Source organism: Scyliorhinus canicula, chromosome 3 (genome assembly GCF_902713615.1).
Source record: "Scyliorhinus canicula chromosome 3, sScyCan1.1, whole genome shotgun sequence".
NCBI lineage: Eukaryota > Metazoa > Chordata > Chondrichthyes > Carcharhiniformes > Scyliorhinidae > Scyliorhinus > Scyliorhinus canicula.
Window position 1 is genome coordinate 121,114,089 of NC_052148.1, and position 14,857 is coordinate 121,128,945.

At 49.0% G+C, this 14,857-nt stretch overlaps 1 protein-coding gene across 4 annotated transcripts in view; it reads left to right on the forward strand.

The window, feature by feature from the left end:
• Positions 1-14,857, forward strand: part of lnx1 (ligand of numb-protein X 1) — a 290,347-nt gene that overhangs the window by 200,858 nt on the left and 74,632 nt on the right. For all 4 annotated transcript variants that reach the window (XM_038791172.1, XM_038791171.1, XM_038791173.1 and 1 more), the window contains 2 exons: positions 2,163-2,522; positions 14,516-14,644. In XM_038791172.1, coding sequence (XP_038647100.1) covers positions 2,163-2,522; positions 14,516-14,644 — 489 coding nt within the window. The remainder of the gene's footprint in view (positions 1-2,162; positions 2,523-14,515; positions 14,645-14,857) is intronic.

The following is a 14,857-nucleotide window of genomic DNA, read 5'->3' on the forward strand; positions in this document are numbered from 1 at the left end:
ACAGTGTTGCATCCGAAAGTGGATCGATCCAGACTGCGTTCATTTACCCCTTCTGGGGGAGCGAAGATTTTGGCGGCATTCATGAAGGGGTTGGGCAGAGCAGACCTGTGGCGGTTCTTGCATCCAGGGGGTAGAGAGTCCTTTTTCTTGCTGGTGCATAATGTAAATTCGAGGATTGATTTTCTTTATTAAGGGGGGTCATTGTTGTTGGGGGTGAGGAAAGCAGAATACTCGGTGATCATTATTTCAGATCATGCTCTGCACCTGGTGGATGTGGTCCTGGAGAGGGGGTTGGCACAGAGGCTGGTGTGGAGGTTGGACATGAGGCTGCTTGCACATCTGGGTTTTTGTGTGAGGGTGGTGATGGTGATTGATGACTATGTGGGGTTTAATAAGAACGGGGAGGTCTTGCTGTCAGTGGTATGGGAGACACTGAAGACGCTGGTGAGGGTTGAGATCATCTCGTATAAGGCGCAGGTTGACATGGAGACAAGAGAGAAGCAGCAGCGGCTGGTGGGTGAAATTCTGGAAGTTGATGGGAAGTTGTTCTCCAGAACGTTCGGCCTGTAGAAAGGTACTGCAGACCCACTTTGACCTTTTGTCCACAGGAAAAGCGGTGTGCCAGTTAAGGCGTGCAAAGGATGCGGTATATGAGTATGGGGAGGGCAGCACGGTGGCACAGTGGGTTGGCCCTGATGCCTCACAGCGCTGAGGTCCCAGGTTCGATCCCGGCTCTGGGTCACTGTCCGTGTGAGGTTTGCACATTCTCCCTATATCTGCGTGGGTTTCATCCCCACAACCCAAGATGTGCAGGGTAGGTGGATTGGCCACGCTAAATTGCCCCTTATTTGGAAAAAATGAATTGGGTACTCTAAATTTTTTTTAAATGTGGACGGGGAGAAGGCTAGTCACTTGTTGGTTGGCCTTCTCAGTCAACAAGTCGCCTCATGGGGGATTGTTCAGGTGTGGGATGGGGTGAGGGGTCTGGTGACTGTGCCGGATCAGGTAAATAGGGGATTTAAAGAATTTTAGAGTAAATTGTATAGGTTGGAGCCCCTGGATGACGAGTTGGATATGAGGGAATTTTTGGAGGGGTTGTAGTGTCCCACAGTGGAAGAGGAGGATAGGGCAGGGTTGGAAGTAGCAGTGGGGATCGAGGAGGTTCGGACGGCGATAGGAAAAATGCAGACATGGAAGGCACCAGAGCCGGATGGGTTCCCGGTGGAATTTTATAAGACGTTTGTGGACCAGCTGCCACTGATGTTGGTGGAGATGTTTGAAGACGTGGTAGCAAGGTGGGCCACTTCCGGAGACAATGAGGCAGGCATCAATTTCACTTTTGTCAAAGAAAGATAAGGACGCAATGGCATGTGGGTCTTGTCGGACAATTTCCCGGCTGAATGTAGATGCCAAGGTCTTTGCCAAAGTATGGCGCTTAGGCTGGAGAATCAGCTTCCACAGGTGCCTGGAAAGGATCAGACAGGGTTAGTAAAGGGTGGACAGTTGTCCTCAAATGTGCTGCGCTTGCTAAACGTGTGTTTTCCCCGTCAGAAGCGGGGGAGCAGGATGTGGTGGTGGATGCGGACAAGGCATTTGATTGAGGAGAGTGGAGTTATTTGTTTGCATTGTTGGAATGATTTGGGATTGGGCCTAAGTTTGTGGCATGGGTCAAATTGTTATATAAGGAACCAGCGGCAAATGTTCACACAAATGACGTGAACTTGGGTTACTTTCAGCTGCTCAGGTGAACAAGACAGGGATGTTCCATGTCCCCCCTCTTGTTTGCGCTGGTGAAAGAGCCCTTGGCTATTGCGGATAGGGCCCGTTAATGATATGCCAATGGTGTTTACTGTATGTGTGGAGTAGAATGCATCCTCGTCGCTTTCGAGGCACCGGAGCATGGCATTCTGTCAGGCGGCCAGCACCGGCCTTGATTTTCACCTCACGAGCGATTCCCCACCAAATCACGTTTTGTATATAATATGTAAAAGTCTTGCATTAAGAATGTATTTCCTGTAAACGTCACTCATATTTCACGGAACACTTTCGTCATCATGTTTTGTTAACATTATGTGTTCTAGCTAACTACAAATAATAGATGTATTTCCTCAGGTTTCAATGTCTTAATTTATCTTTGCATTTATGTTTTTTTTCTGATCCAGGTAAATGGTACTGACATAAGCAGTGTACCCCATAACTATGCAGTGGCAGTATTGAAACAGCCCTGTCAGATCCTGTTGCTAAATGTACTTCGGGAACAGCTCTATAAGCGTAGGAGCAACGTTGAAAGTAACTGCTGCAGAGACGACAGTTTCCATGTTATTCTCCACAAGTGTGAGGACCAGCCTCTGGGAATTAAATTGGTCAGTAAGCCTGATGAAGCTGGGGTTTTTATCTGTAATTTACTTGAAGGAGGCCAAGCAGCTCAGGATGGCCAGTTGCAAGTGAATGACAGAGTTCTCGCCATTAATGGACACGATCTTCGACGTGCATTTCCTGAGATTGCAGCACATTATATACAGGTTAGTTTGATTAACAGAAAATTATTTATGGTTGATGTAGATTATTGGGATTTACAGCAAAACCACAGATATCATCCAGGATGGTAGAAGGCAAAATAGATGTACTTTGGTCTATTTTTAACCAGAAATTCATGGAATCCCCACAGTGCAGAAAGAGACCATTCATCCCATTGTGTTTGCACCAACCCTCTGAAAAGTTCATTCCCACTAGGCCCATTCCCCCTTGCCCTATCCCGGAACCCCGCCTGACCTGCACATTATTGGCACTAAGGGGAAATTTAGCATTGCCAATCCACCTCATCTGTGGACTGTGGGGGGGAAACTGGAGCACCCGGAGGAAACCCACGCAGACATGAGGAGAACGCGCAAACTCCACACAGTCACCCAAAACCAGAATTGAACCCGGGTCCCTGATGCTGTGAGACAGCAGTGCTAACCACTGTGCCACCCATTTCTAAACTCCAAGAGAAAGAGTAACTCACAAAAGAGATCACATTTTAGTTGCCAATTTGACAATATTTAAGTCGTAAAGTTAGTCTAATAGTAGTTCTGTATCTAAGACAGGGGTGGACAAACTTTTCCATGCAAGGGCCACATTCAGAAATTCACAATTCACAAAGGGCCGCATAGTATATTAAGTAAAATAATTACTTCACCCGGTTATGATTCTGGGCGCCTCATATAGAACATAGAACAGTACAGCACAGAACAGGCCCTTCGGCCCTCGACGTTGTGCCGAGCAATGATCACCCTACTCAAGTCAACGTATCCACCCTATACCAGTAAGTAACCCAACAGCCCCCCACCATTAACCTTAAAAAAAATTTAAAAAAAAAAAAAAAAAAAAATTTTTTTTTTTTTTAATGACTTGGTGGGCCGCAGAAATACCTTTGGCGGGCCGCATGCGGCCCGCGGGCCGTAGTTTGCCCACCCCTGATCTAAGATATATTGGGTGAATATACAGACAAAGGAGTTACAAGGTATTGCTCTTTGTTCATTGGCTCCCTGTGAGTCAAGAGGTCATGCCTCCAATTTCAAAGACAAGTACTGAGTCGGTGCTGCACTGTCTTTCAGTGAAACATTAAAATGATGCTGACTGCATGAGTGAATGGAAAAGATTCCATGGCAGTTTTTGAAGAAGGGCAGGAGAGTATTCCTGGATCTCGCAGACCACCGTTATCCATCAATTAACATTATTTTAAACAACAGCTTCTTTGTTCATTTATCTCATTGCTATTTTTGGACCTTGCAATCTGTACATAAACGACTGTTTTCCCTTAGGTTGCACTTTTAAAAAGTACTTTCAAGTATTTAGTCTGAAAGTATTTCACTGGCTGTGAAGTGTTTTGGAATGTCTTGAAATAATGAAAGACATTATATAAATCCAGGCCGTCCCTTTCTAATTATTACATGATACAAGGTCCAAGAGTTACTACAGGTAATAAAATGAATAGATAATAAAACCTGGAAATGCTGGAAAGACTCATCAGGTGAGACAACATCTGTGGCAAGGGGAAGGTAGGATTAGTGGTTAAAGTTGCAGGTCTTTTATTGGAAGTGGAAGATGTTCCAGCTGAACAGTTTACAACGAAGCACCAACCCAGGGCGAAGGGGATGGGAAGATAAAATGAATGGTCTGTGATTAGGGGGAGGATAAGAAATGATTCAGTGAAGGAAATGCTAATAGTTTCAGACAAAAAGAGGCAATAATGAAAGAAATTAGAGAAAGGAAAGAATTGGAGAGTGCGAGGATGTGGAAATGATAATAGCAGAGGGGTGGATCAACAACAACTTATCTTTATATGTCAACTTTATCCGAATAAAATGTGAATGAAATGAAAATGAAAATCGCTTATTGTCACGAGTAGGCTTCAATGAAGTTACTGTAAAAATCCCCTAGTCGCCACATTCCGGCGCCTGTTCGGGGAGGCTGGTACAGGAATGTCCTTAAACTTCTTCACAGGAGCTTTCTAAAACAACATTTGACACTGAAACACTTAAGGAAATATATCAGATGACCAAAAGCTTGCTCAATTAAGTTGTTTTTATGGAGTGTCTTAAAGGAACAAAGCAAGGTAGAGGGGCTGAGAGGTGTAGAATGTGCATTGCAGAGCTTAGGGCCGAATCAACCGAAGGCCTGGCCGGCAGTCACAGGGTGATTAAGATCATAAATGAGTTAGAAGAGCGCAGATGTCTCAGACGGTTGTGGGGCTAGACCATATACAGAGTTAGGGAGGGGGTTGTGGGGATGGAGGATATACAGAGTTAGGGAGGGAGGGGGTTGTGGGGCTAGACCATATACAGAGTTAGGGAGGGGGTTGTGGGGATGGAGGATATACAGAGTTAGGGAGGGGGGTTGTGGGGCTAGACCATATACAGAGTTAGGGAGGGGGTTGTGGGGATGGAGGATATACAGAGTTAGGGAGGGGGGGGTTGTGGGGATGGAGGATATACAGAGTTAGGGAGGGAGGGGGGTTGTGGGGATGGAGGATATACAGAGTTAGGGAGGGAGGGGGGTTGTGGGGATGGAGGATATACAGAGTTAGGGAGGGAGGGGGGTTGTGGGGATGGAGGATATACAGAGTTAGGGAGGGAGGGGGATGTGGGGATGGAGGATATACAGAGTTAGGGAGGGAGGGGGATGTGGGGATGGAGGATATACAGAGTTAGGGAGGGAGGGGGTTGTGGGGATGGAGGATATACAGAGTTAGGGAGGGAGGGGGTTGTGGGGATGGAGGATATACACAGTTAGGGAGGGGGGGGCGTTGTGGGGTGGAGGATATACAGAGTTAGGGAGGGAGGGGGTTGTGGGGATGGAGGATATACAGAGTTAGGGAGGGAGGGGGGTTGTGGGGATGGAGGATATACAGAGTTAGGGCGGGAGGGGGATGTGGGGATGGAGGATATACAGAGTTAGGGAGGGAGAGGGTTGTGGGGCTGGAGGATATACAGAGTTAGGGAGGGGGTTGTGGGGATGGAGGATATACAGAGTTAGGGAGGGGGGGTTGTGGGGATGGAGGATATACAGAGTTAGGGCGGGAAGGGGATGTGGGGATGGTGGATATACAGAGTTAGGGAGGGGGGTTGTGGGGATGGAGGATATACAGAGTTAGGGAGGGGGGGTTGTGGGGATGGAGGATATACAGAGTTAGGGAGGGGGGTTGTGGGGATGGAGGATATACAGAGTTAGGGAGGGAGGGGGTTGTGGGGATGGAGGATATACAGAGTTAGGGAGGGAGGGGGTTGTGGGGATGGAGGATATACAGAGTTAGGGAGGGGGTTGTGGGGATGGAGGATATACAGAGTTAGGGAGGGGGGGATGTGGGGCTGGAGGATATACAGAGTTAGGGCGGGAGGGGGATGTGGGGATGGAGGATATACAGAGTTAGGGAGGGGGGGTTGTGGGGATGGAGGATATACAGAGTTAGGGAGGGGGGGTTGTGAGGATGGAGGATATACAGAGTTAGGGAGGGAGGGGGATGTGGGGCTGGAGGATATACAGAGTTAGGGAGGGAGATGGTTGTGGGGTGGAGGATATACAGAGTTAGGGAGGGGGGGTTGTGGGGATGGAGGATATACAGAGTTAGGGAGGGGGGTTGTGCGGATGGAGGATATACAGAGTTAGGGAGGGAGGGGGATGTGGGGTGGAGGATATACAGAGTTAGGGAGGGAGATGGTTGTGGGGATGGAGGATATACAGAGTTAGCGAGGGGAGGGTTGTGGGGTGGAGGATATACTTCATTGCTTCATTGGTTGCCAGTGTGCGTCAGCAAGCAAAGGGGTGATAGGTGAGCAGGACGGGGTGTGAGTTAAGACAACAGGCAGCGGAGGTTTGGATGGCCTTAATGGGAAGACGATTGGAGGGCGGTAAGACTGTGTTGGAATACTCAAATCTGGAGGTAACAAAAGCAGACCGGAGCTTCAACAGCAGATAGACTGAGACAAGGGAGAAGTTAAGGAATGTTATGGTGGTGTTAATAAATGGCCTTGCTGATGGTGCTGAGATGTGGTTGGAAGCTCATCTCTACGTTAGATATAACACAAAGGTGAACAGTCTGCTTTAGTCTCAGGCAGTTGCCGGGGAGAGAGGCATTGAGCTGGTAGGAGGGAACAGGGGGCGGGATTCTCCGACCCCACGCAGGGTCGGAGAATTGGCGGGAAGCGGCGTGATTTCCGCTCCCGCAGGTCTCCTAATTCTCCCGCCGGTAAAAAACCGGCGTTGTGCAAATCCCGCCGGCAGCCTGTGAAAACAGCTGGCGCCGGCGGGATTTCATTTTTTTAAAACTCACCTTTAAATCTCCGGCCCGGATGGGCCGAAGTCCCGCCGCTGGGAGGCCTTCTCCCGCCGCCGAGGTGTACACCACCTCAGAAACGGCGGACTCAGCGGCGCGAGCGGGCCCCCGGGGTCCTGGGGGGGGGCGGGGGGCGATCGGACCCGGGGGGGTGCCCCCACGGAAGCCTGGCCCGCGATCGGGGCCCCCCGCTCACTCCGCGGGGCAGTGCCGTGGGGGCACTCTTTCTCCTTCCGCGCCGCCACGGCCTCCGCCATGGCGGACGCGGAGGAGAACCCCGCATCGCGCATGCGCCGGCAGTGAGGTCAGCGGCCAGCTGCCGCTGACGTCACTGCCGGCGCATGCGCCGACCGCCGAAAGCCTTCGGCCAGCCCCGCTACCGACTGCGCCGGGTGTTTGCGCCAGTCTAACCGGTGCAAACTGCTCCGGCGCGGGGCTGGCCCCAAAGGTGGGGAGAATTCCCCACCTTTGGAGGAGGCGCGACCCCTGAGTGGTTGGCGCCACTCCCCTACGCCGGCACCCTCCGTCACGCCGGGTAGGGGAGAATCCCGCCCAGGATTTGTAGTTTGGACTGGAATCAATGGCTTCAGTCTTCCCAATAAAGTAAATATTTTTATTCCATAGAATTTCACAATGCAAAAACAGCCCTAAACAAATAACCCCCCCCCCCCCCCCGGCCCCCAGAACACCCCCCCCCCCCCCCCCCCCCCCCCCCAGAAGTAATTGGTATCCAACTCCCGAAAGTGCCTGATGAACAAACGGCAACAATTGTAGAACCCCTCCTTCACACCCCCCTCAGCTCAAACTTCACCTGGGGGCCGCACAGTAGCACAAGTGGATAGTACTGTGGCTTAACATTGCCAGGGTCCCAGGTTCGATTCCCGGCTTGAGTCACTGTCTGTGCGGAGTCTGCACGTTCTCCCCGTGTGTGCGTGGGTTTCCTCCAGGTGATCCGGTTTCCTCCCACAGTCCAAAGACGTGCAGCTTAGGTGGATTGGCCACACTAAATTGCCCTTAGTGTCCCAAAACGTTAGGAGAGGTTATTGGGTGACGGGGATGGGTGAAAGTGTGGGCTTAAGTGGGTTGGTGCAGACTCGATGGGCCAAATGGCCTCCTTCTGCACTGTATGTTCTATGTTATGTTCTCCAGGGTCAAAACCTCCAGCAGGTCCCCCCGCCACAGCGAGGCACAGGGTGGAGAGGCTGCTCTCCACCCCAACAGAACCAGCCTACCAGCAATTAGCAGGGCAAAGGCTAAGGCATCTGCTTCCACCTGCAGTTGGGGTCAATCCGACACCCCCAATATGGTTTCGAGTTGACAGGGCTCCACATCCACATGCAAGACCCCCGAGATTGTGCTGAATACTGTCCTCCAAAGCCTTTCCAACTTCAGGCAAACCAAAACATATGAACATGGTTGACGGGGCCCCCCCCACATTGCTCACAGCTATTCTCCAGCCCCTCTAACAGCCGGCTCATCCTTGATTCAGGGAGGTGCGTCCTGTACACTTCCTTCAGCTACATCAGCCCCGACCTTGCAGAGGAAGTTGACAGCCCCTGCACAGCCCTTCACACCACAACCCCTCTTCCGGTGCCACCCGCAACTCCTCCTCGCACTTCGCCTTAATCCCCTCCATGGACATCCTGCCCGCCTCCAGGATCCTCACGTAGATCACTGAATCGACCCCCCCCCCCCCCCCCCCCCCCGGAGACCTTCCCTGCAAAGTCCCGAATCTGCATATGCCTAAACCCTTTCCCTATGGCAACCTATACTTTTCTTCCAGCTCCTCTAAGCTCGTGAATCATTCCCCCAAGGAACGTACAACAGGGGCGGGATTCGCCCAACGGGAGTCTAAGTGCCGACTCCGGAGTAAAAACCGGAGTGGTTTACTCTGGCGTCGGTGGTTCCCAGACCCCTATTCTCCTCCCTCCATGGGGCTAGCAGGGGCATCGCGCTATTTACAGGGGCGGGGCCTCGGTGCGGCGTCAGAGACCTGGCGCCACATAAAAGACACGGCGCCATGGGCCCCACGCAGGCGCAGTTGGGCCGGCGGCGACTAGCGCATGCGGGGTGGCCATCCTCCCCCAGGCCGCCCCGCACAAAAATGGTGCATGGATCCAGGCTCGCCAGCACAAGAAAGGAGGCCCGCCAACAGAGAGGCCGGCCCGCCGATCAGTGGGTCCCGATCGCGTACCAGGCCACTCCGGAGGGCCTCCCTGGGGTTGGAATGCCCCCACTTTCCCCACAGGCCGCTCCCGGCCCTTGAAGCCCCAGGTCCCGCCGGCCCGAGAGCAGGTTAGATCGGCGCCGGCGGGACTGTCATTTTTTTCGCCGGCCACTCGGCCCATTCGGGCCAGAGAATTGCCGCTCACCATTTGCGGCGATTCTCCGAGCGGCCCGGAGCAATTTTCGCGGCGCTGGTTTCAGGCGGGGTGGGACAATCGCATGCGGGGGTCGGGGCGGCGGGGCGCAATTCACGTGGCGCCCTAGGAATTCTCCCACCCGGCGAAGGGGGGGGGAGAATCCCGCCCCAGATGTACAACAGCAGATCATTGGCATATAAGGACATCCTTTTCTTCATCCCCTTCCACAACACCAAACTCCTCAGTGCAATGGCCAGGGGTTCTATAGCTAATTCAGACAAATGCCTCGTACTCCGGTGCAGTGCAAAGTACCACGAGTTAATGCTGTTAGTGTGCACATTCGCCAGCGGTTCCTGATACAACAGCCAGACCCACGCCAGAAACCTCGGCCCAATTCCAAATCTCTCCAGTACTGGCATCAAGTAACCCCACTCTACCCAATCAGACGGCTTCTCTGTGTCCAGTACCACTACCAACTCCATCTCCCTTCCCTCCACCAGAGACAGGACCACATTCAACAACCTCCTCACGTTCAAGAACAACTGCCTTCCTTTCACAAACCCGGTCTGATCCTCCCCAATCACCTTCGGGAGACACCCTTCCAACCTTGACACCAGCACCGTTGCCAGTATCTTAGCAACTACATTCAGCAGAGACATCATCTCCTTCCGCAGCACCTCCATATGCTTAGTGAACTGCCTCTCGAATTCTCCAGCCATCACCTCGGTCAAAGTTTCCACTGTGAGGAGAGCGGCCCCACCCAGCAATCCAGCCTCCGTCATCTTTCTTCCCACCAGACTCACCAACTCACTTTACAGTGAACCCTCGCTCGCCCCCTTCTTTCCAGTGTCCTTCTTTTGGGTCTTCGACATCTCCCACCTTCCTTATACCTTTCTGCTCCAGCTCGTTCAAAAACTGCCTCCCAAACCAGGCATTAAAATCCAAAAACCAGAGCCACGAGCAAGAGCCACCCAACGTGCGACTTCCACCGACATGCCGTCACCAGAAGTCCTCCAGTCATCCCAATATTTAATTGGAGGAAAGCTTTGTTCATCCAGTGCTAAATGTCAGATAAGAAGCCTGATGATTTGGCAACAGTGGAGGAATTGAGAGAGGTGGTGAGATAGAGCTGGGTGTTATCAGCACATATGTGAAAACTAACACTGTACTTTCGGATGATGTCACCAAGAGGCAGAATGTAGATAAGAAATAGGAGTGTCCAAGGATCGACCTGTCGGGGACACCAGAGGTTACTGTGCGAGAACAGGAAGATAACCCATTGCAAGTGACTCTTTGGCTATGATTGGCCAGATAAGAAAGGAATAACATGAGAGCAGTCCCACCCAGGTGGATGACAATGGAGAGGCATTGGAGGAGGTCAGTGTGAACCATGGCAAAGGCTGCAGGCAAGTCAGGATGGATGAGGAGGGTCGTTTAACCCAGTCAAATAGGATGTCATTTGTGACTTTGACAAGAGCCATTTGAGTACTGTGGAAGGGAGTTCCAGGAAATGGATTTAACAGGTGATGACACATTGAAAGACTTTGAATAAAAAGTTGGAGATGGAACAGTAGTTTACAAAGATGGTGCACTCAAGGGTTGTTTTTTTGAGGGGAGCATTGATGATGGCAGATTAGGAGAGAGACGGACAACACCTGAAGTGAGAAAGATCCATTCACAATATCAGCTAACATGGGAGGATGGAAGTTGAGTGATCAGCAGTTTCATGGATAGGATTAAGGGAGCAGGAGTTGGTTCTCAAGGAGCAGATGAGTTTAGCGAGGGCATGAAAGGAAATAGGAGCAAAACTAGAGAAATATAGAAATTCAGAGTTGGGGCAGGGTTTCCTTTCGAGGATGTTTGGGCAGGTGGGCGAATGGAAGAGGGGGACACAATAGAAGCAGATTATTAGATGGCATTGATCTTATCTAAGAAGATCCACAAGCTCCTCACATGTATTGGTGAAGATGGGGGAGATGGGAGTAAGTATTTTAAGAAGAGTGTGCAGTACAGAAAATAACCAGTGAGTTATCTTTTCAGACAGTGAACAGTTTTATTAAAGATGAACAGGATCCAATAGTAGTTCACGTTGTCCAGCCAGATCTGGCGAAAATCTGGAAAAAGGAAGGCTCCTGTGATCTCGGGGGGGGGGGGGTTTGCAGGGGAGGAAGCAGATGAGACCAAAGATACAAATGTTCCATGCTGACCATGGGGTTCCTTTAAGCAGCAACCTACAACCTCTCCCATTGCTGGTTATGCTAGCACACCCCTCCGACTGCAGCACAAAGAGAAAATGGAAATAGTCTGAACTGGTTTAAATCAAAACAAGATAGAAAAGAGTTGGGCCATATGAAAGTAAGGGAGGGATATAGGAAAATTAACTAACTTCTCCAGCTGATGGTGAGAACAAGAAGCAGGAGCATCCAGTGAATGAAAATGTGTAAAAACAGTAACAAGGGCCTAAAATGAGTGCAGAGTTGGAGTAGGAACGGGTTTGACAATTCATACACTGACGCTAATGCTCATGAATGGTCAGCCGTCAACACTCCCTAGCCATCTCCTGTACACCAGTCTCCTTGTACACTTGAAGATTAACACTGCAGATATTGCATGGTTTGTTTCCTATTGAGCTGAGCAATTATCCTTGACATTGACTGGTAACATGGGCGAGATTCACAGTTGGCTGACGCTGAAATCGCGAAAACGCGATTGGGCAGGGTATAGCCTTCGCCGCCAAAATTGTGGTAGGTGCCGGTTTTACCCAAATCGGGATCCTCTGGCACCCCGAAAATGGAGTAAATGCGTCGCTGACCACGCAGTGTTTAAGTATCGTTGGCATATCATTAGCGGGCCTGACCCTCTATTCTCCAAGGTCTCCGCAATTCACCGGAGGCGAGTTCCCAACAGCGCGGTTCATTTGTGGGCTCAACGGTCGGGAAACCAGGTGTGGGGGGACTGGTGGGAGGGGTGGGGGGGAGTGGGGGGGGGGGTGGCCAGGTGGTACTATCTGGCAGTTCGGGTCCGTGCATGGCCAGCCATGTTTTACAGCACAACCGCTGCAGGTCATCGCTGTGGTGACCATGGACCTGACCATTCTCCAGGTGTTTATATCGTGGGAGTCGGGAGTTTTATTCGGCACGGCTGCTAACCCCTCACCGGTTGCCGGACCGGTGAGGGTTCGGCGCCGATTCTTCCATTGTAAAATGCCACCGTTCCAACACCGGCGTCGGCACTTAGCCTCCAAAACGGTGAATCCAGTCCCATGTATTTCAGTGAGAAACGTCGGAGAGGACAGATGGATCTGCAGCTGTTCAACCACAACTAAATTGTTGTGATGCTCATACAATTATCAATATCAGAGACACAAACAAGAGTAGCACCTATTCTGAAATCATATAACCATAGGATATGAGCAGAATTAGGCCTTTTGGTCCATCAAGACTACTATTCAATCATGGCTGATATCTTTCTCATCCCCATTCTCCTGCCTTCTCCCGTCAGTCAGAACTAAACCATTGGCACTGAAAGTAATTACAAGCACACAGTCCAAAGCACAATTCATAGAATCCCTGCATTACAGAAGGAGACCATTCAGCCCATCAAGTCTGTACATCCCTTTGAAAGAACGCTGTACCTCGGTCCACTTCCCCGCCCTATCCTTGTAACCCCACATGTTGATCATGGTCAATCCACCTAACCTGGACATCTTTGTACTATGGGAGGAAACCCACACAGACACTGGGAGAACATTCAGATTTCACACAAGCAGTCATCCAATGCCAGAATCAAACCCGGGTCCCTGGTGCTGTGAGTCAGCAGTGCTAACCACTGTGCCGCTGTTCTGCCCGAAACACCAGAAAATAACTAGATTGCTACATGTATAAATACAAATCTGCAGTAATGGCAGCCATTATTGGTGATGGGTAATATTAAAATAGCTACTTGTTAATTGTGTAAGCATTCAGGAAAAATTGTACATCAGTATTGGAGAGTTTTGGATTTGTTCAATGTCTTAAATGGTGGATTACAAAGTGACTTCTTAAAGAACCTCTTAAAGTTTTGATATTAAACAGATTCTAAGCAAATTCAGAGATATTTTAATGATTGAAACTGATTTAATAACATATTAATTCTACACAATTCCAAAATATTTTGCTGCTTGCAGTTTTGTTTACTTAACAAATTAAATTAAGCTGCACTCTTTTTTTTAAAAAAAGCTAAAATAGTGTAAGTTGCTGTAAACCTTTACCCACCTCTACTCAAGTAACTGGAGTGCATGGGAAGACACAGCCCTGACATTATAATATGCCTTATGGCTCTCAAGCCCAGCCATCAATTCAATTTTATTGTCCTCTAGCTACACTACTCAGCAGTAATTCATTTATCTGAACCATAAGGATCTATTTAAAAGGTAAGATTGAATTAATAGGTGCTTCACAAATCAGGTTTTAATGGGTAATTGATATATTGAAGCAAACCAATTCCTTTTTAAGTTTAACAACTGAAAATTTCAAAGCATAATTTATGATGTGCAGTATGTTTAAAACAGCAAGTTTAATGAGTTATTTCAGACATACCCCATCCACAAGATTGATCCTGCAAAAGTGATACAAAAGATAATTTCACTGAATTCTTGTTACAAATTGTAGATTTGTTTGCCTTCAGTTTTTGTGTTCTGTGTGGTCCGAGCTGTCTAGTACCAGTGAGTGATTATTTTTTGCATTCATCTTCTAACCATTGTTTTGAAATCAACGTATCCAGTTCAGGACAGTTTGATCATTTCAGATTTTATCAATGAACAATTACAGGACTTGAACTGACTTAAAAATGTGGGAAGAGGGACACAGTAAAAAAGCACGAAGGAAAGAAGGGGGGGGGGGGGGGAGAGTGCAGAAGCAAGGGGGGGATATGCCCCCGAGCAAACAGGGAAGGGGGGCTGGGGGGAGGGGGAAGAGGACAGCGCACCAAGACATATGGTAGCAAAATGTAAATGTATATAAAAGAATTCCATGTCCTGGATATATCAAACACAGAATGCAACTGGATACAAAATTGATAATGCTAATAAAAATATTTCAAAATAAAATGTGGGAAGGGAGTAAACAGACCGAGAACAATTTTAGAATCTGACCATTTTGGTAAAATAATTATCGACATTGCAAATGGGCCAGTGTATTTTAATTTTGACATGTAAAGAAAAACCTGAGAATCCCATTTTACACCGATGTTTGGTATGTTCTGTTTCTTTACCTAAAGTTGCTGTGTGGAAATTCTAGTGCGTAATGTGCTTGCTAGATTCCTTTTTTTGTTTGACTTGCATTTATATATCATAATTTAGGTAAGCGAGGATAGAGTCCATTTTGTTGTCTCGAGAAAGGCCAGAGAACAGACCCGTGATATCTTGCAAGGGAGTGCCTGGAACAGCAGTAGTCCAGTCAGTCCTCATGAAAGAAACATTCACAACAAGGTAAGGGCAAAGATTTCCTATTGTCCTTCCTGATACAGTTAGAAGGGTTGAATTGTTACAGCTCTGTCTAATTCCGATTCAGATATATCTTCTATCACCAAATAAAATGTATTATATATTGAGCAGTAGGTATTAGTAATATTTTTAATTGTCTTAGAAATTGGAACCAAAGCCTTCAGACAAAAAAGAAATAAAATCTCTCCTTTCCTGCTG